At 37.4% G+C, this 24,709-nt stretch overlaps 1 protein-coding gene across 18 annotated transcripts in view; it reads right to left on the reverse strand.

Moving 5' to 3' along the window:
* Window positions 1-277: 277 nt before the first annotated feature.
* Window positions 278-24,709, reverse strand: part of C5H12orf50 (chromosome 5 C12orf50 homolog) — a 33,281-nt gene continuing 8,849 nt past the window's right edge. For 10 of the 18 annotated variants that reach the window (XM_061415685.1, XM_061415684.1, XM_061415695.1 and 7 more), the window contains 11 exons: window positions 14,668-14,826; window positions 13,411-13,536; window positions 13,216-13,329; window positions 10,923-11,033; window positions 9,390-9,497; window positions 7,704-7,820; window positions 6,233-6,337; window positions 5,781-5,984; window positions 4,093-4,185; window positions 1,002-1,135; window positions 278-515 (listed from right to left, as the gene is read on the reverse strand). In XM_061415685.1, the coding sequence (XP_061271669.1) occupies window positions 1,041-1,135; window positions 4,093-4,185; window positions 5,781-5,984; window positions 6,233-6,337; window positions 7,704-7,820; window positions 9,390-9,497; window positions 10,923-11,033; window positions 13,216-13,329; window positions 13,411-13,536; window positions 14,668-14,826 (1,232 nt within the window). In that variant the 3' untranslated portion in view covers window positions 278-515; window positions 1,002-1,040. The remainder of the gene's footprint in view (window positions 516-1,001; window positions 1,136-4,092; window positions 4,186-5,780; window positions 5,985-6,232; window positions 6,338-7,703; window positions 7,821-9,389; window positions 9,498-10,922; window positions 11,034-13,215; window positions 13,330-13,410; window positions 13,537-14,667; window positions 14,827-24,709) is intronic. The other 8 variants (XM_061415688.1, XM_061415687.1, XM_061415690.1 and 5 more) reach the window with 8 other exon arrangements.

A 24,709-nucleotide genomic window follows, 5' to 3' on the forward strand; every position in this document is an offset into this window, starting at 1 on the left:
TGTAACCCTGGGACTTCACTGAATTTGTTTACATTTTATCTGTAACTATCACAGAGGGCCCAGTTAAAATCTAGGTAAAGAAAGAAAATGTGAGGTTTCTTCCTTAAAGAATATTGCAAAACAGAAATCAAAGGCACAATTTTACTCCTCAATCTGTGCAATCTAATTTAGTTTACAATTAAAGAGTGATCTTAATTGTCAAACTTTTAAATTTTATTAAATGTTTGTGGCAATGCATCGAATGAATCCCAGACCTATACAAATACACAGGCAGCTGTTTGTAATTTGCATTTTTATCAGTTTTGAAAGAGCACAATGTACTTCCTGCATCTTATTTTCAGAATTTGCATTTTATCATCTTTGGCTATCCAGTATATAGTATGGAGTACTTGAATATCTCATTCTTGGAATTTTCATTTTTGATTGTAAATCAGATGATTTCTGGCACTTTTCTCTTTTCTCATTTTTCTCTTCTCTCAACCTCCAGGTTTACTTGCTCCCATTTCTTCTTGGCTCTAATAATGAAACACAAAACATATTTCAGTTATTTTCTTTTTCAGCATTGTTCAGGGTACAAACATTTTGCATTTCTTTTGTTAATTACGTCCCATAAATCTTAAGACAAAACAAAAACTAAGCTTGTTTTAATTCATAAATTTTCAGAACGCCATTCAAATTAATTCCATTTCTTTCCAAAGCTTGCTATGATTTGAATTTAGATGAAGGGGAGGATAGAAAGGAATAGAAATACTACTATACAGAAGGCTGCACCATGGGGCACCCAGAATGAAGAGAATGAACGTTGCCTTCTGAGCAGACAGGCACCTCCAGTCAACCAGCTATATCCCTATCGGAAAGGACATGTGGCCTCAAGGGAAGGCTGACAATGACATCTCTAATTGCCTTCAGCTCCTTTCCTCGATTCTCACAGACACACTTTCCTCTCCTCTTGCATTATCCTCAGAGCGTCAAAAAACATTTTCCCAAAGGGCTCCTCTCACCCATTTACACTTCCTCTGGCCTTGGCGCTCAGGTATTCCTCAGAGGAACAGACTAGTGGCAGCTCGTGTTTTCTGCCTCCTCTCTCCACAGGCCATCTGTCCACTGGGAAATGCTGCAATCTCTCCACTGTGCCCTAGCAGGAAGTGCAGGCGAGAAAACACAAACTAACCTTTCTCTCCCTATTCTGGGGAAAACAACAACTGCAAAGGGGAAGTGTTTAGGGGTTACACATTACCCAGCCAAACCTTAGGCAAATAAGAAAACTAACTTTATTTTGTTAGAAGCCTTTTTAATTTCTTGACTCTAAATTCCCATTCAGCCTGATGTCGAAAATTTATCTAGTCCTGTGCCTATAAACTTAGTCCAAATTCAGTGGTTCCACAGTTATTTCACATGTATCTTTCAATCACATTCAAATTTGAAACTCTTTCCCAGGTTGGTTTTGTTTTTGTTTTTGTTTTTTTCCCTCTGTTACCTTCCTGCTGTTTATCCTAATTTCTAGGGTTGGGACTGGGCTTCCCAGGTTGTACTAATGGTAAAGAACCCACCCAGTCAGTGCAGGAAACATAAGAGATTTGGGTTCGATCCCTGTGTTGGGAAGACCCCCCAAAGGAGGGCATGGCAATCCACTCCAGTATTCTGGTAGGCTACAGTCCACAGGGTCGCAAAGAGTCAGACATGACTGAGGTGACTTAGCACACATGCATGCAGGGTTGGGACTGGGGAGAATGGCTGCTGCTGTGTGACCATTAGGAAAAGAATGTCATCTCAACAATCTTGGGTTTCAACAAGGTCTGGGTCCTATGCTGGGGAACAGTGCCCATATAACATAGTCTAAGGTTTCTCAGACTTTAATGTGTATCCTAATCACCTGGGGAATCTTGTTAAAATGCAGATACTGATTCAGTAAGTCTGAGATGGAGATTCCATATTTCTAACAAGCTCCCAAGTGATGTCATTGCTGGTGGCCCTCAGACCATCCTTCAAGTAACAAGGGTTTGATCAGTGAGTGATGGCCTGGTTTCTAATCAACTCCCTGGAAATCTGTTGTGATTCCAGCTGAGTCCTCCCCTGGAAGAGAACCCAATCACAAAGGCATCTTTCTGATGCTATCCCTTCAGTCCCAGCCAGGAGACTCTGTGTACACCCACAAGTCCTCTCTCCCAGAAACTCACTCTCACTTGAAACTCACAGGAATACGTAATGCCCTCCCAAGCAAACTTGGAGCTTGGCAATTTCAAGAGGCTCTGTCTCCAACCCTCTAGCATTAGACGGGCTTACCCTCCCTGCAACCACATCACCAGAGGGCATTGAGAAATTCTCTCCAAAGTTTTTCCCCCTAGGTTGCATCTGAGAAGTACACTGCAGGTCCTTTCTATGCTCTGATTCTTAAAAATTCAAGGGAAATTCTGTCATTGACTTTTCTACCCCTGGGCCCTGGCGGAGCTGGAGGTGGTGAAAGATGAGGCTCCACAAAGTTTCTGTTCTCTTGCTGTCTGTTTCACGTACCTTCCTCCATGCTCTCCAAAATTGAAAGAATAAAGCAGTTTTGTTAGCTTGCATTCCTGTCACATACAGGGATGGTACGTGTTTCATATTCCGAAGTGACCCCTCTTCCCTCCCAAACCTTTGGTGATTCATGTTTAACTATGTAGGTGAAGGCTGTTGGAATACAGGAGCTGTCCCTGGGACAGGGGTGGAAACATCCCACCCACAAGGAAATCATGGGAGAAAAAGACATGGCTTAACAATTGGTAGTTTTATTTAGGATTTTCACCGGCTTTTCACCTCTTTCCTCACAAAATTAAGTGCAGCCCACATGAACTTAAGATGAAATATAAACAAATAGCACTGCAGTAGCATTCTCTTGTAGTAACATACGCAGAGACGGGAAAAAAAGAAAAGCGATTCACTCCAGTATAAATATATATGAAAGTGTTAGTTGCTCAGTCATGTCCAACTCTTTGTGACCCCACTGACTGCAGCCTGCCAGCCTCCTCCATCCATGGAATTTTCCAGGCAAGAATACTGGAGGGGTAGCCATTCACTTCTTCAGGGATCTTCCCAACCCAGGGATTGAACCTAGGTCTCCTGCATCACAGGCAGATTTTTTTTTTATCGTCTGAGCCACTAGGGAAGACCTATAAATATATATACAGGTCTACATACTGCATCACAGTTGTAGTGAAGAGTTTATAGGGAAATACTGCTTTAGAAGATCCTGGCTCTTTATTTTGGGAAGTGTACAGTTTCTAGTCTGGATGTATTCTGATTATTCTGGGAATCTCTTGTATAAGGTTTTATGAATTTCAGATGATTCTGAAAGTTCTAGGCTACTGATTTAGGTAGGAACTCTCTACCTAGGAGTTTTTCTGAAAGTTTCATGTTTCTAAGAAGTAACTGAAACCAGTTTATCCTGTGTGATCTTTCAAACCTACTGAGCAAGCCTCAGAATAAGCTGGGGTAAGACACCAAGCTTTTTAGTAAAAGAACCACATCTGGAACCCGAGGTTGGAGCTTCTATAAACCTTTACCCTCAGGAGGTCCCCAGAATCCCTACACCCTCCCAGGGAAAAGAGCACAAAACAGAGACCATAGTCACTTTGAACCTCCCAGGCTGGAAACTACAACTTAGGTGCCCTGTCAGCCTGCACTAGCCATTATGTACTCACTAGCCAGGATATAGCAGGGCTTTAATATTTTGTGTCAAAATATGGTCTTATATATTGCTTTGTAGTTCAACAAAGAATGCATCTTAACAGATTATATAATTGCTGAAACTACTATGCTTCTGGCTAAGGAGAGAAATATATCAAAAGACTTCTGACAAAATAAAAATAAGCAAAGAAAAACCTAATTTAAAAAAAGGTAAAATTAAACCAACACAGCATTGTAAAGCAATTATCCTCCAATTAAATATATAAATAAAAGGCAAAAAAAAAAATTGCTAGTCGATGAGATCTCTTCTAAACTCCAAGTAATTATATTCATATATATCATGAAAATTTTCTAAAATATGTTGCTTGAGCTTAAAACTTGTCATTCATTTTAGAGTTATATGATACATTAAAACCACTAGTAAATATTTACCTGCATATATCTTTTCATTTTTTGAATACGTTTTTGAAAAAGGAATTCTTTTTTGCCACGCTGAACCATTATATGATGTTGACATATATTTATCTGAGAGAAAAAGGAAACAGGAATTAAATATTTTATAATGTTAAAATCATATTCCAGGTGTATTTCAAAGTTATTATTCTCAGAGGTGAAGCTAGTCTCTAAGTAATTCATTTTACCATTTCAAGGGTAAGGAATCAGGGATACAAGTAAGCTTATTAAGACCATTTAAGTTATCAATGACCGTGGTTACACATCTCTTAATTGGCTGTTCAGTTCCTCAAATAAGAATTGCTCCCACGAGGCTAAGCTAAAGTATGATATATGTACGTGATCAAAATATTTCATTGTCTGGCTTTCCTGTGATTTTACATATAATTCTGCTAATATTTGCAGAACTAAAGAAAGGAAGGAGAGAAGGAAAGGAGGAAAGGAAGGTCTGAGGCCCCCCAAATACAAATCTAGACAATTGCATCTAACTGTCCGGTAGTCACTGTATTCTTCACAAATGTCCACTCACAGTAAAATAATAATAAAATGATAATAGAAGTAAAGGGCTTTATTCTTGCCTGGGAAATCCCATGGACAGAGGAGCTTGGCAGGCTACAGTCCATGCTGCTGCTACTGCTGCTAAGTCGCTTCAGTCATGTCCGACTCCCAGCGACCCCATGGACTGCAGCCTACCAGGCTCCTCCATCCATGGGATTTTCCAGGCAAGAGTACTGGAGTGGGGTGCCATAGCCTTCTCCGATGGGGTCGCAAAAAGAGTTGGACATGACTTTGCAACTAAACAACAACAACAGTAGTAAATATAAATAAAATCATGTATATAAATCCATACAGATTCTATTTGAAAACAAACAGAAGAAAAATAATTTAAAAGCTAGCTTCTATGTAAATTGTAAAAGAAGGACCAAAGATAGACACAGAGTTTTTTACTTATGCTTCAAGAAGTATACAACAATCAGAATTCCACTGACTAGAGGCAAAAACAGGCAAATACAAACAAAATTACAGGGAGTTGAGTGACCTTTTGTTAAATTGAGAGAATCAAAATCCAGCTTTAAAAGAACCAAATTCATCTGAGACAAGGGATTCAAAAATAAATCTGGTTCCCTCCTCCCTCAGGGCCTTGTACTTCCTGACACATACACTATGACTTGGCCTATTACATGATGGAATGATTTAAAAGCAGTCTGGACATGGATGGGAGAGATGAGCGGTTGTCAAAAATACTGCAGTTAACCCCCAAACTAACCTTTTCAGAAAGTAATCATGAAGGCCTAAAGAAAAACCAAGGCAGTAGCCAAAAAGTGATAACAGAACAATGCAGCTGGTGGAACAAGAAAATGTCAACCATTCAAAAACAATCCTCAAGAGTGAAATAAAGCCATCCAGGGGGAACAAAGTGCAGTGCTCTGAGACAAAACTCTAGAGAGGGTCAGTGACAAGCTATCTGCACCTAACACGTTCTCTCCAATGTCCTTTAAACCATGTGTACTCCTACACATGGACAAAATCCTCTCACTAGTTTTCTAAGATGTTATGGTGGTGATGGCCTGGAAAGGGAAGGGGTGGGGAGAAGCTAAGATTAGCTGGTCCCACAGGGATGCAAATCACAGACATGAATCAACAGTTATGTAAGTGTAGAACCTCACCTGAACAGAGCTTGAATTTGGGTTCCTTGTTAACATCAGCTTTATTGTAGGACCCGTGTGGAGGCCTGCCGTGAGGAGGTGCATTCAATGAGACAGTTCTGACAGCATCTCTCTGAACATGGATATAGGATGCATTCTCAGAATTTTTGTTTTTATTATTACGATGGTAACTCATTTTATTTTGGGGATTTGAAGCCTGTACTGCTATAATAAAGGAAAGGGGAAAGGGAACAAGGGATGAAGCAAGCTGGTTTCACACCTGTAATTAATGCACTGCGCTTTAAATGTTTAATAGCACGATGGAAGATAATGTAAGCTGAAAGAACTAGGTTTATAGGAATTGACATCTCAAATACATGGTGCATGATAGTGCCTTGTTTGTTGGCTAGAAAATATTATTTAATCTATTTTCAAATTATAATTCAGGAATACCAAATATAGAGACACTTTACCTCTCTGCATCCCTGGGTCAGGAAAGTTCTTTGGTTCGTCATATATCCATTTTCTTTTTTTCACACCTTTAAAATGAGGCTTCATCACTGGATGGACATCATTCACTTAAAGAAGTTACAAATTTTTACAGTTTTTAAGGAGATGCTTTCATCTGAAAATTACTGTAGGTACTAATTACATATCTGTGCATTCACATGTCAAGCAAGGAGGAAAGAAATGTACCACCCTAATACTTTACTTTCTAGAACAAATGGTGATTTATTTTTAAGTACCAAAAAGATTCTATCTTGATTTTTCTCATCAAATTGATTGATGAGAAAACTTTCAATAAGTAACACTCCTTTGGAGGAAAGATGCTTTTCGTCCAAAGGAATATGTGGATCCTTTTAAAGAACATAAAATTACAATCCAAATATAATTATATATCTCATTATAATGTTATTTTTAGTAGTTTTAGAATTGTCATTGTGAACATAAATCTTTCTTTACTTTTTAAGCCAAAACTACTACTTCTTAAGAAGTTGGATTAGTGTAAAATACTTTTAGTGAATATTATCTTATTGTTCTAAGCTGGGGTCATGGATAGTTTGGTGAAACAAGACTCAATAATCAAAATTTGTAAGTGCTAATATCACTAAGTTATTCACTTCTTGCTTGCTTGTTTTAACACGGAAAATTTTATGTGCAGGCTCAATTTTCCAAGAATTTCTAAGGTACATTTCTCCAGAGTAAAAATGAATATCAAAATCACTATGTAGATTGCATTAGCTCTCTATAGTGGGCTAATAAATCTCTCTTTGCCCTAGCTCCCATCTTCAGCTTAAGCAGGAAGCGTTCAGTGAAGCCCTGATTCACTGCCTCCTCTCCAAACATCATGCTCCATCCTTACTCGCATGCTCCCCTTCCTAGAATTTGGAAACTATATTTTTCACAAGTGTCACTGAACTAAGCTCCTCTGAGGTAAACCATGGTTCTCTTCGTTGCCCAGCTGGGGTTGAAGAATATTACAGGGGTTCAACAAATGAAATAGGAAGGAAGGAGGGAGGGAAAGAAGATTCATGAGTCTTGATTGTATCAAGAGAAGAGGCTTAGAGTACTAAATGGCAAGGAGAAGCAAAATCAAGAAAAATTTAAAAAAAAGAAAGATAATTTAAAAAATATGTCAATGAATCCCACAACAGGTTAAATTTAAAATATCATACTAATGGATCTTCTAAGAATGTAGTATTATATTATCAATTTTAATACCTAAATTAAACTAATGGGAAAGTATTTAATTTACTAGGACCCACATCACAATTCATTGTCAGAGTTAGTAGAAGACTATTGTGTCTTTAATTCTTAATCTTGAATAATTTTCAAACCATCCTTTTTTCTTTCTTTTTAAAAATTCTATTTCAAATAAGCAAAACAAATCCATGATAAGACAAATATATCTAAGGCCAAAAAGTGATAGAGCTAATGTCTCACTTGAAGAAAGGTCCTCTCTGCACTTCATACTGATATTCTCAGTAGCATTTAATACATGCGTTGTAGGTACTAGTCGGGTAGTTAGGGAACGCTTTGGATGAGGGCTGTCCTTGTTATCTTTTAAAGCAAATTAAGAAAATAAAATGTCAGTATTAATAAAAAAAAAAAAGAAGTATTTCTGTTGGTATTTCACTTTGCAAGCATTATATGATGGGCATATATATGCCCATCTATGCTCTTTAAAAAATATATATGCATATTAATTTTTAGAACCCACCACTGAAATTCCCTAGTTAGCACATTGAGTCCTCCAAATCTGTCAGTATCAAAACATTAAAAATTTGAAATACAGCCATTATCTTCAATAGGTAAATATGTATTTGTGGCAATATTTTTAATACCTCCATACAAAAAAATTGTTTTTAAAAAAAGGGTTATCAATTTTATATCAAATGTGCCAATTAAAAAAAATTACTGATTTCATTTACTTATTTGGCTGGCCTGGTCTTAGTAGCAGCACATGGGATCTTTGATGCAGCATATGGGATCTAGTTCCCTGACCAGGGTTTGAACCAAAGCCCCCTGCATTGGGAGCACGGAGTCTTAGCCATGGACCGTCTGGCAAGTTCCAAGTATGCCAATTTAAACCAAGGATGAAGAAATATCTGTAAAACACTTCACTTGTTCTAGGCTTTGGAGCAGAACAATCCAACAAAGCTTTCTACAATGATGGAAACATTCTGTGCCATCTGAAACGATAGCCACTGGTCACATGTGAATACCGAGCACATGCAATATGGCTAGTGCAACTGAAAAACTGAATTTTAAAATTGTATTTAATTTTGATTAACTTCAGTGTTAAAAGCCACATGCGAATGATGGCTACTGTTATTTGTGAAGTTAGAGGTGTGTTTTTTGATGGACTGAACAAAAGAGAGGAGGAGAGATTTACATATTGTTTTCCATAGGAAGAGTTTGATCACGTGTCTTTCCCTGTCTTTGAGAATATTTATTTAATGATGGAGAAGACAGTAGATAAAATTGGTTAACACTTATATGGAGAATAGGTGAAGTCCTCTAATTACAGGACAGCTCTCCTGTCTGTGGCTTAGAGAGCTGCCCAGCCAAGGTCCCAGCTGGGGGATTCTTAGCAAGGTAGAGGCAGCATAAACCTACAGAAAATGTACAATATTAACATGTTTCTGGATTATTCCCAGACTACAGTTAGTAATAATCCTAAAGCGGGAAGTCAGCATGAGATTAGTACTCTTCTCAGTATATATATCTTCACAAAAGCTTTCTAAGAAAATTCAATCACACTGAATATTAGAAGCTGGGAGGAAAAAAAAAAAAAAAACTAAAGAGAGCTGGATATTACCATTGGAGAGAACCAATGACTTTAGAGCCAGGAGGACTCTCAGCAATTGTGTAGTCCAACAGGCTAGTTTCTCCCATAAGGAAACTGAAGGTAAGAAAGATAAAGCTCTACAGGAGAATAATTAGTGACAGAGCCAGGACTGGATACGGAGGGACCCTGACTCCTATCCAGTATATTTTGGTGTGTATTTTTATTTATTACCTTGTCTCTTGTATTGGTTTCTACAACTGTATAATACAATCAAATTTTACGTTTTGAACTTATTTAAACAAGTCACAAATGGATCAAAATATAGACTGGCTCATTACCTTTAGCATTTGAACATTTTGATATGGTACTTTCTTTCTCTTCAGTTAAAACTTCATTTTCATCTACTCCAAGAAATATGATTCTCTGTGGAACGTAGCAGTCACCTCCTAGGACAATAACTTACTGTCAGTGGCAACAATGGCAAACAATTGTACAAAGCTATCTTTCAATACAGCATACTCCTCCTCTGAAACACTATTTAAATACTTCTCAGTGATACTATTGACATCTCTATACATATCATATATGTTTTGATTAATATATATGTATATGAATATTCAGTATGTACACTTACAGGTAATTGTCAGAAAATTCAGTCAACACAGTTTTCCATCTAACAATCTTTACCACACTTTGCTATGCTATGCTAAGTCACTTCAGTCGTGTCCGACTCTGTGCGACCCCATAGATGGCAGCCCACCAGGCTCCCCGTCCCTGGGATTCTCCAGGCAAGAACACTGGAGTGGCTTGCCATTTCCTTCTCCAATGCATGAAAGTGAAAAGAGAAAGTGAAGTCGCTCAGTCGTGTCCGACTCTTCTCGACCCCATGGACTGCAGCCTACCAGGCTCCTCCATCCATGGGATTTTCCAGGCAAGAGTACTGGAGTGGGGTACCATTGCCTTCTCCGTTACCACACTTTAGAGATACTCAATAAATATAATTGCTTTCCATATAATATCCTCAAGTGTATGAAAGCAGTTTTCATATTCCCTAAAGATCTATTTTCCAGGATAAATATCCACAGGTGCTTTAAAATGTATTTAAATACTTAATTTCAGATCTTCACCATACAAGTTTCCGTTTCTTAACATAGAATACTTGTTTTCAAGTAACCTTGTTTAAAAATAATTCTCAAATATGGACTACCCTGTATAGAAATCAGTGGAACTAATACAATAATAGATGACATTTATACAGCATCTTTCTACATGTCAGATAGTCTACTGAATATTTTAAATGACTTATTGCATTTAATTATTTTTCTTTAGTACTCCTAATAATGCAATGTAAGTTTATCTTAGCTATCTGGTAGCTGACACAAGTTACTTAATCATTTTGAAACTTTGTGGCCAACAAAAGCATTTATTTTTCCCTCACAATCTGTATCATATCAAGTCTTTCCCAACTTGAAGAAAACCTACCAGTTACGTCTTGGACTTAACTGCAAGAGGCTACGTTTATCACAGTTTGCCTTTGCCTCTTTACATTCCACTCACTGTCCCAGCATGTTAGCTTCCGGTCACCTGTGCATTTTATAAACAACGTCTCTATACATGTAATCGCCGTTCAACTGTTTAAGCACAAAGCCATTTGTTCCACAAATATTTACAAAGTGTACTGCATGTGCCAGGAATTCTACTGCAGAGAGCAACTGATTATACACAATTCCTGGCCTCAAGGAGCTTATCCAAAGTCAGTGATAAAATATCAAAGAGACATTGATGAAACAAGTTGCTTATGAGAGAAAAAACTCAGAACTATGTATTTTATGGTGATATACTCAGAATCAATCAGTAATAAATTAACTAACCTCCATTTTCAAAAGCAGCAATGTCAGTCCTTGGTTTCCTGTCCAATGATGCTTTTATTTCACCTTGCCTTTCAAATAGGCTGAATTTTGTTGGAACTGTCAGACCATCCCCTAAAAATTAAAAAAAAAAAGAAATCACTCAAGAAACCATTAGGTGCTTATCTAAGTTTCTGATAGAATTTATGATGATAGTAAAGAATCTAAAAGTTAATCGAAGTATTGTTTGTCTAGTGATTTCATGAACAATAAAATTATAATTATATACATTTTAAGCCAACTTATAATAATCAGGAAAGCAGAAGGGAAGTTTATTTTCTTATGTGGATAACGTAACAAGTGGCAGTTAAAAAATGTGAGCAATCTAATGCTATAGTGTATATATATTTAATTTAGTTGATGTGACATATAATGAATTTTATAATATTTCTTTTGTTTTTATCTACTCACCATGAATAAACTGAGTAAAATGTATTAGGATCTACTTCCTGGTGGCTCAGACGGTAAAGCGTCTGTCTACAATGTGAGAGACCTAGGTTCAGTCCCTGGGTTGGGAAGATTCCCTGGAGAAAGAAATGGCAACCCACTCCAGTACTCTTGCCTTGAAAATCCCACAGACGGAGAAGCTTGGTGCAGGCTACTGTCCATGAGGTTGCAAAGAGTCAGGCACGACTAAACAACTTCACTTCACTCACTTCACTGATTGAAAAATGCTAATTATACTGATAATTAAAGTCTCTCCATTCTCTTTATACATTTTTAGATAATTTTCTCCTAAAATAAAATATTAAAAGGAGAATAAAGGAGCTATGGTAATCTGATATAACTTGTGATTCTGAACTGGATTCTAAATAAGGTAGATTTCATTTTAGTATAAAGAACATTAATGGCACAATTAGTGAAACTTTTTTTTAGGTTTGTAAATAATATCACTAGTAATCTTCTGATATTGGTATTTATACCACATTTGTGTGAGAGTTATGTATGCCTGCAACTTACTCTCAAACAATTTGAAAAAAAATAACAACAATGTGTATATTGAGAGAGAGAGAGGAAGGGAATGAAAAAATCAAATGTGTAAAGTGCCAATATTTGGGGAAATCTGGGTAAAGAAGGTTCATGAATTAACTGGAATTATTTAAAAATAAAAAGCTTTTTAAAACCATAATATAAAGTGAAAACGCATGTAACTGTCTTTCTATCTGACATTTTTAATACTCATTGCTAACATGTTTGCCCTTGTTTTGTTTTTCTTGTCTGTGTCATTTCCTTCTCCAGGGGATCTCCACTCCCCAGGGATCAAGCTCATGTCTCCCGTGTGCCCCGCGTTGGCAGGCAGGTTCTTTACCACTGGCGCCACCTGGGAAGCCCTTGTCTGTGTAATTCGGACAATCTGTCCTTCACTGGATGGCCCCCACCTATCAGCTTGGCTTTTTCGACTGTTCTACCGTTTGACAGTATGTTGCTGCCACCTACTGCCATATATGTTTAAATGGCTTGCCACACATACTTGCAAGACAGACATTCTACTCTTTATCTTATATTCATCTTGATCCTGGGAATCTTTTCCAACTATTTTTTTGGTACCTAAGAGGAGGAAAGAATTCTGATTTCGCTTACTGCTATAAAGGTTTTTTTGTTTAAGCTCATCCCAGAGGCAAGAAAACTACTTAAACCCATGGCATCCATGGATTTTTCTCTGAGTTCCTTGTTTTATATCCAGAAAACAGTGTTCTTTTTATCTTGCCTTCAAGAGCAAAACATTCACCAACAGAAAAGTCAGATTCACCAGAACATAAGACCCGTAAAAGGCACAGCCTTATATTTATTCACCTGTGTTGCCCTTGAAATTGGCTGGTACACAGGAAGCACTCATTCAATGAACAAATATACCCTTGTCCTGCCGCTAACATTATTCCGTGATCTCCCTTTTGTCCTTCTAGGGCTAAGTTGTCCATTCTACTTATGAAAAAAAAATCTACATTTGTTTTACAGGGAGATTTATTTTCATAGACAAATGAAGTGGTGAAACCAAGTTATTTACAGAATGACTGCATGGGGTATGTAGTGTCACCATGGTTTATGTAGTCTATTCATTCTGTGGTTCCTCTGGGAAAATATGATTACATTAATAGCAGCTTTTCATATTAAATTTAGGTTATGCAATAAAATCACTTCCTTCTCACTCTCAATTCTGATGTATTATTTGTCATTTAACTCCAGTGCACACTTAATAATCCACAGCCTATCACACCAAGTATTCACCACCTTGAAAAGCTTCCTTTTCATTCCTTACCTTCTTGCAATTCACTGCCACTTTCCAAAGACTTTTCTATCTCTTTTTCCACTATAGAGGCTATGCTTTTAGATGATGAAATATCTGAAGGAGTATGAACTCTGTAGTATTCACCTAATCTCCCACAAGAAAATCAATGGTTAGTGCACTTCTCACATCAAATATTAGAAAATATACAAATGTTTGATTTCTTACCAGATTTATAACACATCTCCTTTATTGCTCTTTTTTCTTCAATTTCTTCAGGAGTCTTTGTCCATAAACTAGAAGCATCTATAGGATATATTTTTTTTAAATTAAATTGTCCCAAAGCCAAATAATCTGAAAATTTATAAACCAGAATGAAAAATCCCACACATTGTCCTCATAAATGGATTACTGTTTTAAAAATATTTAAAGTCAATAATTTGTGTACTAACAAATGTTTCTTATTGCTATATTTTATGTTTTAGAAAGAATCAGTCAAGAGAAAAATGACTGTACATTATATGTGTCTTGAGATGAGAGGCTGGACATATAGGTTCACATTTGAGATTATGTTTGTCTGGAGAAGGAGGATGTTGGGATAGGAGACAGAGCTAAACAGCAGAAAGTGGCACATCTCCTTTTTCCTATTCTTCCTCAAAGTTAGTTTTAAAATTAAAGGATGATGAGTGGGTTGTAATATATCCTCCTGAGGTTTCAGGGGGTTCTGACTCTAGATCAGAGGTGGAATTCCCTATTAATTATCTTTCTGTAGTAAGATAGCTACAGAAAAAAATGTAACATTTCAGTCTTTTCAATGTGCCCACATTCTGAGTCTCCATACAATGACAAATTCCAGGGCAGAGACAGACTTAGTTTATTTCTCTGGATGTTTAACTTGTTTGTACATACTTATTGGTACTGCAGTGCTGTGGTGATATGGGAGGAATAGGATGGACTACAGTGTAAGACCTGGGTTCTAGTCTTCTTTATGCTGGCAAGGATTACTGGGATAATGCAGATGATAATGCTTTACACATTACAAACTACTCTACTGATCTCTATAGCTTCAAGGATTAAATGTGAGACAGATAGATTGACACTTATGTATATCAATGTTGTTACATATAAACAGACAATGTTATATATAAATTTATATGATTATATAAATCATATTATCAATGTTAATTTATACATAAATAAAACATGTTATTAGTATACTTACAAGCAACTGTGCATATTTAAACATGAGATCTGTCTTCTAGCCATCATACAACAAAAAACTTTCAATCCAAACAATCATAAATATATGTGTAGATGTCGAACAAATTAGAACATAATGAATTTAATATATTTAATAAAATTAAAGCTATTTTCTCACCAAAATATGTCTTATATATTATAAACTTCTAAAAGTTAAACAAGTATGCAGAAAATATCATGAAGTTTTTGAATGTGCACTGTAAATGTGACAAAAGGTTTATTCACCATTTTGTTCACCTTCTTCCTCCTCCTCTTCCTCAAAGTTAGTTTTTAAAACTAAAGGATGGTGAATGGGTCGTGATATATTCTCCTGAGGTTTTAGAGGTTCCTGACTCTGGGTTGGGGGTGGAATTCCTTCCTGAGTTTCTTTCTGTAGAATGATATCTATAGAGAAAAGGCAACATTTTAGTCTTCAAGACATACCTTTTGGCACATGTTCAATGATTAACTATTGTCCTCCTGATTAACTGCATACTTTTGTTAAAAGACGTCTCGTTTCTAGAAAGGTTATTAAACTAACTTATAAAAATCAGCATTTTGCTGGTAAGATGTGGAAAATGTGCTAATTCATAGACTTTAGATAGTAATTATAACCACATTTGGGTATATATCATACTTTGGTATAAACACAAAGTGATCACAAGCATTACTGTATTCTTCGATTACATCTATGGGATAAGAATAACTTAGTTAATCACATTATGACTATTTAACAAAGGTAAACTCATATAAGACATAAGTCAGAGTATACACGTTTAAAGGGGGGGGGGGAATCCAGAGGTTCTAATTTTCTGTGGTTGGGGGTTGATGACTTGGAAGTAAGAATAATACCTTCAGATTTCTCTATTGGCTCCACATAGGTCAGACTGAACAAAGCTCTAGGTCATATTTAAATGTTCTGTAACCTTCAAAACTAACCAGCAAATAATAGAAAAAGCTAGTGAACACATACATCTTTGATCGTTACTTATTCAAGTCTCTTTATTTTTCAAGCCAATAGTTATCAAATCTGGCTAAATATCAGAATCAACTGAAGAAATTATTCAAATCATCTTTTCTATCTCTGTTTTCCAAACTTCTGATTCTGAAGGTTGAGATTAAAGCCTGGAAATCTGATGGTATTTTTCAAATGTCTCAGATAATTGCAAAATCAGTCAAGACTGGAAACCAATGCCCCAAATCAAGGATCATCTACCTGGGGTCCAGGGTCATGGGAAGCCTTTTAGCGGTTTTGCCACCAGAATAATTTGAAAGCCTGTCAGGCTCCCCTGTCCATGGAATTATTCCAGGTAAGGATACTGGAGTGGGAAGCCTTTCCCTTCTCCAGGGGATCTTTGTAACCCAGGGATCGAACCCAGGTCTCCCACACTGTAGGCAGATTCTTACCATCTGAGCCACCAGGGAAGCCCTGAAAGCAATCAATTGTATTCCAAATTCTTAATTTCTACATCTATTTCACCTAAAATTGCCCGAGAACAGGCCTCAGTCCATAATAGCCTTTTCTCTACTTTACAAAATAAAGGTGGACAGGAAAGCCTGGCATGCTGCAGTGCATGGGGTCACAAAAAGCTGGAACTGACCTAGCAACTGAACAACAACCCTTTACTCATGCCAACATTTTCTATATAGCACATTGCCCAAAAGAGAAATCCTCTTTTGCTGAATAATCAAACCACCAGGAACCCATAAGGCTTTTTCCATCACCTTGACTTATACACACTCCTAGAAAAGGTTGTAATAGGCAGAATAATGCCCTCCCAAAGATGTCCAAGTTTTTATTGCTGAAACCTGTGTACACACTAGGTTATACAGGAAGGAGGAATTAAGACAGCTAATCAGCCAACCTCAATATTAGCAAATTATCCTTGATTATTCAGGTGGTCCTTTGGAAATAGACAAGTTGCAGAGGAACAGGTGTGACAGTGGAAGCTAGGTCAGAGTAATGCAGTATCAGAAGGACTTGACTACCCATTGCTGATTCTGAACTTCAAGAAAGGGTACATGAACCAAGAAATAATGAAGACCTCTAGAAACTGGAAAAGATAAGTAAACAGGTTCTCCCTCAGAATCTCCAGAAGGAATGCAGCCCTGGAGACACCTTAATTTTAATTCAGAGAGATTTCATCGAATTCCTAAACTACAAGCTAATAGAATTGAGTTGTTGAAGCCACTTGGTTAGGGGTAATTTGTTACAGCAGTAACAGGAAACAAATACACATGGGATTAGAAAAAGTGCTACTGGGGTTTACATTGGAATGGTCTGAATTCACATGCATGATAGAGTATGTCGGTAGTTAAGAATTTTTATTGAAAATTTTTGCTTCCTCCACTTCTAGACTCTTGTTAAAGAATATGTCAGTTTTGAAAAAAAGTCTCATGGCATCAGTGAAGAGAGAGCACTAGTTAGAAATTCTGAAGGAAAAAGATGGCTTTAAACAGAACTTTTCAGCTATTCTAAATACCTATTCCCAAGACTTGTCATTAGCTGCAAAGAAAAGCTTCACTGAACACTCAAAACAGTAAATGTTAGTCCCATTTTTTAAAAGCTTTCTTGAGATTCACATACTATACAATTCACACATTTAAACATTTTTTTAGTATATTCATAGAGGTGTGCAAATATTGCCATGATCAATTTTAGGATATCTGATCCCCTCAAAAAAGAAACCCATACCTATTAGCAGTTAACGTTCATGTCTGCCCGATGTCTCCAGCTGTACAAACACTAGTATACTTTCTGTTTCTATGGATTTGCCTGTTTTGGATATTTCATATAAATGAAATCATACAGTATGTAGTCCTTTGTACATGACTTCTTCAACTTACCATAGTGTTGTGCTTTTAAATTGTTTATTTGTTTGGCCACACTTGCTCTTTGTTGCAGCATGAAGGATCGTTAGTTGCTGCATATGGGATCTAGTTCCCTGACCATGGATTAAACCTGGGTCCCCTGGATTGAGAGTGCTGGGTCTTAGCCACTGGACCACCAGGGAAGTCCTCTCACAGTGTTTTTTTAATAGTCAAATAATATTTCACTGTGTGCATATACCACAATTTTTCCATTCATCAAATGATGGACACTTGGTTTATTTCCACTTTTTTAGTTGTTTTAAATAATGTTAGTATGAATATTTATTGTTGTACAAGTTTCATTAGGACATATGTTTTCACATTTCTTGGATATACTTAGAAGTGAGTAAGTAGGACATATGGTGATTCTAGGGGCTTCCTAGGTGGCTCTAGTGGTAAAAAACCCACCTGCCAATTCAGGTGACATAAGAGACATGGGTTCGATCCCTGGGTCGGGAAGATCCCCTAGAGGAGGGCATGGAAACCCACTCCAGTATTCTTGCCTGGGGAATCTCACGGACAGAGGAACGTGGTGTGCTACAATACTTAGTCTCAGGAAGAGCTGTAATGACTGAAGCAACTTACATATGCACACTTAGTGATCTATGTTTACTCTTTTGAGGAACTGCCAAACTGTTTTCCAAAATTGCATCATCTACATTCCTATCTGAAATGTATGAAGATTCCAATATCTCCATATTCTTGTCAAATCTTCTTATTATCTATTTGATTAAACCATCTGAGTAGATAGGAGTGATACCTCATGGTTTTGACTTACATTGATCTAATGGTGAGTTACAATGAGCATCTTTGCATGAGCTTATTCAGTTCAGTTGCTCAGTTGTGTCCGACTTTTTGTGACCCAATGGACTGTAGCATGCCAGGCTTCCCCGTCCATCACCAACTCCGAGAGCTTATTCAAACTCATGTGCATTGAGTTGGTGATGTCGTCCAACCATCTCATCCTCTGTTGTCCCCTTGACCTCCTGCCTTCAAACTTTCCCAGCATCAGGGTCTTTTCCAGTGAATCACTTCTTCACATCAGGTGGCCAAAGTATTGGAGTTTCAGCATCGGCATCGGTCCTTCCAATGAACATTCTGGACTGATTTATTTTAGGATTGTCTGGTTTGATCTCCTTGGTGTCCAAGAGACTCTCAAGAGTCTTTTCCAACACCATATTCAAAAAGCATCAATTCTTCAGCACTCAGCTTTCTTTATGGTCCAACTCTTATATCCATACATGACAACTGGAAAACCATAGCTTTGACTAGACTGATCTTTGTTGATAAAGTAATGTCTTTGCTTTTTAGTATGCTGTCTAGGTTGGTCATAGCATTTCTTCAAAGGAGTAAGTGTCTTAATTTCATGGCTGCAGTCACCATCTGCAGTGATTTTGCAGTCAAAGAAAATAAAACTGTCACTGTTTCCCCATCAATTTGCCATGAAGTGATGGGACTAGATGTCATGATCTTAAAGTTTTTTGAATGTTAAGTTTTAAGCCAGCTTTTTTACTCTCCTCTTTCACTTTCATCAAAAGGCTCTTTAGTTCTTCTTCCCTTTCTGACGTAAGGGTGATGTCACTGGCATATCTTAAGTTATTGATATTTCTCCTGGCAATCTTGATCCAGCTTGTGCTTCATCCAGCCTGGCATTTTGCATGATATACTCTGCATATAAGTTAAATAAGCAAGGTGACAACAAACAGCTTTGTGGTACTCCTTTACCAATTTGGAACCAGTCTGTTGTCCCATGTCCAGTTCTAACTGTTGCTTCTTGACCTGTATACAGATTTCTCAGAGGGCAGGTAAGGTGGTCTGGCATTCCCATCTCTTGAAGAATTTCCCACAGTTTGTTGTGATCCACACAGTCATAGGCTTTAGTGTAGTCAATGAAGTAGAAGTAGGTATTTTTCTGGAATTTTCTTGCTTTTTCTATGATTCAACAGATGTTGGCAATTTGATCTCTGGTTCCTCTGCCTTTTCTAAATACTTGAATATCTGGAAGTTCTTGGTTCACATACTGTTGAAGCCTGAATTGGAAATTTTGAATATTACTTTGCTAGCATGTGAGATGAGTGCAATTGTGCAGTAGTATGAACATTCTTTGGAACATTCCTTTGTGACTGGAATGAAAATTTACCTTTTTCAGTCCTGTGGCCACTGCTGAGTTTTCCAAATTTGCTGACATATTGAGTGCAGCACTTTAACAGAATCATCTTTTAGGATTTGGAATAGCTCAACTGGAATTCAACCACCACCTCCACTAGCTTTGTTTGTAGTGATGCTTCCTAAGGCCCACTTGACTTCGCATTCCAGGATGTCTGGCTCTTGGTGAGTGATCATACCATCTTGGTTATCTGGGTTTAAGATCTTTTTCGTATAGTTCTTCATGTATTTTTACCACCTCTTCTTAATATCTTCTGCTTCTGTTAAGTCCATACCATTTCTGTCCTTTATTGTGCCCAACTTTGCATGAAATGTTCACTTGTTGTCTCTAATTGTCTTGAAGAGATCCCTAGTCTTTCCAAGTTTATTGTTTTTCTTTATTTCTTTGCACTGATCACTGAGGAAGGCTTTATCTCTCCTCACTATTCTTTGGAACTCTGCATTCAGGTGTATATGTCTTTTAGCCATTTTTATATCTTTGAGAAATGTATATTCAGATTCTTTCCCCATTTTCTAATGGAATTGTCTATATTACTGAGCTGCAAGAGCTCTTCATATATTCTGGATATAAAATGCTTATATAAAAGATATAAATATTTTCTCTCATTCTGTGGGTTGCATTTTTACTTTCTTGATATTCTTTGAAACACAAAAGTTTCTAATTTGATGAAATCCAATTATTTTTCTGCTTGTTTGTTTTTTCTTTTGGTGTCATACTGCTATTGCTACTGCTAAGTCACTTCAGTCGTGTCTGACTCTGTGCGACCCCATAGACGGCAGCCCACCAGGCTCCACCGTCCCTGGGATTCTCCAGGCAAGAGTACTGGAGTGGGGTGCCATGTCCTTCTCCAATGCATGAAAGTGAAAAGTGAATGTGAAGTCGCTTAGTTGTATCTGACTCTTAGCGACCCCATGGACTGCAGCCTACCAGGCTCCTCTGTCCATGGGATTTTCCAAGCAAGAGTACTGGAGTGGGGTGCCATTGCCTTCTCCGTTTGGTGTCATAACTAAGAATTGTTTGAGTAGTCTATAGTTTCTAATAAGAATTTTATAATTTTAGTTCATATTTAGGTCTTTGTGGCCTATTTTGATTTAATGTTCACAAGAGCAAGGTCTGTACTTACCAAAGCCTAAAAATAACCTAAATAGATGATAAATACTAAATTATTATTCAATAATAGTGGGATATGTAGATAAATTTTCTATATGTGATGCTTGTGTATAGTGTGGTTAGGTATACGTGTGCTTAGCTGCATCCAACTCTTTGTGGCCCCGTGGACTATCAGACTCCTCTGTCCATGAGATTTTCCAGCAAAAATAATTGAGCAGCTTGCCATTTCCTACTCCAGGGGATCTTTCCAACCCAGGGATCGAACCTGCATCTCTGTATTGGTAGGTGGGACAAGCACCACTTCAGAAGCCCATGGTTATATCTGAGAGTGTTGTTAAACATAGGAGATCTATGTAATGCATTTAGAGATAACGTGTCATGACATTTGCAACTAACATTTAAATGGTTCAAAAACAAGGACAGAAATATATGTTTGTACATTTTTTGTGTATATGTAAGTACAATAAAGGGAAAAGAGAAAATAAATTGATAAATTGGTGAATCCTGGTGAAAAGTACATGGTTGGGTGTTCATTGAAACTATTCTGAAACATTTTTGTAGGTTGAACATTTTTGAAATAAAAAGCTGGAGCTAGAAAAGTACACTGAAGGCTCAGCTCTAACACTCATGAATTTAACTGTTGGCTTAAGTGGTAATAGGAAATAGGAAAAGGAGTACGTCAAGGCTGTATATTGTCACCCTGCTTATTTAACTTATATGCAGAATGCATCATGAGAAACACTGGGCTGGATGAAGCACAAGCTGGAATCAAGATTACCGGGAGAAATATCAATAACCTCAGATATGCAGATGACACCACCCTTAAGGCAGAAAGTGAAGAGGAACTAAAGAGCCTCTTGATGAAAGTGAAAGAGGAGAGTGAAAAGTTGGCTTAAAGCTCAACATTCAGAAAACTAAGATCATGGCATCCAGTCCCATCACTTCATGGCAAATAGATGGGGAAACAGTGGAAACAGTGTCAGATTTTATTTTGAGGGGCTCAAAATCACTGCAGATGGTGATTGCAGCCATGAAATTAAAAGACGTTTACTCCTTGGAGGTAAAGTTATGACTAACCTAGACAGCATATTAAAAATCAGAGATATTACTTTGTCAACAAAGGTCTGTCTAGTCAAGGCTATGGTTTTTCCAGTAGTCATGTATGGATGTGAGAGTTGGACTATAAAGAAAGCTGAGCACAGAAGAATTGATGCTTTTGAACTGTAGTGTTGGAGAAGACTCTTGAGAGTTCCTTGGATAGCAAGGAGATCCAACCAGTCCATTCTAAAGGAGATCAGTCCTGGGTGTTCATTGGAAAGACTGATGTTGAAGCTGAAACTCCAATATTTTGGCCACCTGATGCGAAGAGCTGACTCATTTGAAAAGACCCTGATGCTGGGAAAGACTGAGGGCGGGAGGAGAAGGGGACGACAAGGGATGAGATGGTTGGATGGCATCACTGACTCAATGGACATGAGTTTGGGTGGACTCCAGGACTTGGTGATGGACAGGGAGGCCTGGCCTGCTGCAGTCCATGGGGTCGCAAAGAGTCGGACAGGACTGAGCAACTGAACTGAACTAAGTTGTGATAGGAATGGTTTGGGGGGATGGGTTGGGTTGTTCTTTTCAGTTACTGCTGTTGTTTCAAGCTCCCCAGATAATTCTAAAGGGGAGCCAGGTTTGAGAAACATGATTCGGGGTACCTGGTCTTCCTAGATTCCGATGGTTAAAGGGAACAAGCCCCACCTATGTGTGTCCAGAAGTAAACAGAAAAAGAGAAAGAAAGAAGAAAATTTATTTAATGGAAATACACATAAGTCAGAAATGTTAGAAGTATTCTACTGTTTAATGTAAATTAAAGGGGAAAGGGCATCTTTTATTATATGTAAAGAATCTTAATAGCTTTGAAAGGAAGGTTGTGCCGTAGGGTGGAAGAGCATTACCTCTTAGAAGGAGGAAGCCGGATTAGGTGGTCTCGTGGGTGGATCCATTCAAATTACCAAAAGGACTGGTTATACTTGAAATGCCAAGTCTGGGGTTGTTAGGCAGTTTTAGAGTCAGAATTGTGTTTGAAGTCAGGTACCTCTAGTTATGAGATATATTATGTCACCTAAGGTATTTAACCTGTCTGGGCTTCATTTTCCTCATCTGTACAATAAGAATACTATTTTTCAGATTTTTGTGAGGATTAAATAAAATTAGGCATGCATAGTACTCAGCATAGGGGTGCCACACAGAAAACTCATATTATTTGAAAACTGTGGATATGAGATTTTCTCATTTCTTATAATCCTACTTCATTTTTTTTTAATCGATTACATTTTTAGTTTATAAAGTCTTAAAGAGAAAGTCTGTGGACATCTCAGACATGACTAACAATGTTAGGCCTGGGAACTAAGACTTGAGTATGAAGCATGAGTGTGCTCAGTCATGTCTGACTCTTTGTGACCCCTGGACCGTAGCCCGCCAGGCTCCTCTGTCCATGGAAATTCCCAGGCAAGAATACTGGAGTAGGTTGCCATTTCCTTTGCCAGGAGATCTTCCCGACCCAGGGATCAAATCCAGTCTCCTGCATCTCCTGCATTGGCAGATGGGTTCTTTACCAGCTGAGCCAGCAGGAAGTAACCAACTTTACTTCCAGAAGTACCATGCTCATCGATGAGAGCAGACAGCATCCAGTTAGGATGAGGAGTCTCCCATCCAAACCCAAATTGTTACAGGGGTCACCATCATCTGGTTTAAGACACTTGCTCAACCCCTCTCCCCTTTCCCCAAAGAAGAAAGAACTGATGTGAACAGTTTTTCCTCTTATAACTATTAACAGTTGTCTTACTCTGTGTCTTATCCACACACACACAAAACTAGTCTGTGTTTTACTGACTCAAATATGTAAGTCAAGGTGTTTGTTAAATTATTTAAAAAACATGAGACATTGGTTTTTTAAGACATAATGAAAAGGTCATGTACACATATTCATGTAGGCAAGACCTTGTAAAGTGAGCTACCCAGGCTTCATTTAATGTGGTCAAATAGTCAGTTGTTGAAGGCATCTCCAACAGTGACTCAGAATACACAAAAATCAAATTATCCTTTCAGGTATTCATTTTAGAATAACATGGCAAATAATCAAGGAGATGAGCATTTGCTTCAATGTTTGAGCTACTCTGTTCTGAATAAATTGTCCCTTAGCAAAATGTAAGGAGTTTCTTAAGAGGAACCCTTTGTTTGGGTATACTAACCTCTACTGCGTACCATGGGAGAAAGAACAAGAACCCACCAAGCTCACAAAGAAAATGCAAAATGTACTCAGAAATGCCTTGCAAATTCTTATAATTAGAGCAAATATTAACTGAGCTATGTTTTTCTTAGCACTATCATTTGGTTTTAATAGCTATTTGCCTCTAAACTTAGAGATGATAACCAGAGGGATTAGGCCACCTTTGAAAATGTCTAGTTTAGCAACATTTAAATGAAATATTTGGCAAAAGAGTCCAAGACCTTTTTTTAAATTTGTTAGCAGATTAAAGTTTAAATTGCAAAAGACTAACTGGCAGTTTTACACGTCCAGACAAAAAATGTCAGACTCCTGATAATTGAACTTAGTCCTTAAAGATAACAGACAATGGCAAATTAACTAATGGGAAATTGCTTTCGGCAAACACCTCATTCTGGAAGAGCACAGCTGGTAACTTAGATAGCACTGCTGTGGCTGCAACTCACCCACTTAATACGGACCACATGATGGGTCTCAATTCCTTGATCAGAAGCCTTAGAAATTTTCACAGTGTATGCATTTAATAACCTAGATTTTATCTTATTTTAACTGGACACAAACTTACACATGAATTACACAATACCATATATGAAACAATAGTCATATTTTGCTACCAAAGAAACCCTGTCATAATCCTACCCTGAATTTGTTAATCACGTGTACCCACTAAAACATAAAGGTAGATTTTAATAAAGTTATAACTTTGTAATTTAACTTTTGTCTAAGGTGAGAGGATTTAATTTCCTGGTTCTGGTTAATATGAACCTTGGTAGGTAGATGCTCCTGGAAATATTTTAGGAAATATTAGGTCTACAAAAAATCACACTATAACTTCTGAGGTATTGAAATATTCTTAGAATGAATAA

The sequence above is a fragment of the Bos javanicus genome, chromosome 5, assembly GCF_032452875.1.
Source record: "Bos javanicus breed banteng chromosome 5, ARS-OSU_banteng_1.0, whole genome shotgun sequence".
Taxonomy (NCBI): Eukaryota; Metazoa; Chordata; class Mammalia; order Artiodactyla; family Bovidae; genus Bos; species Bos javanicus.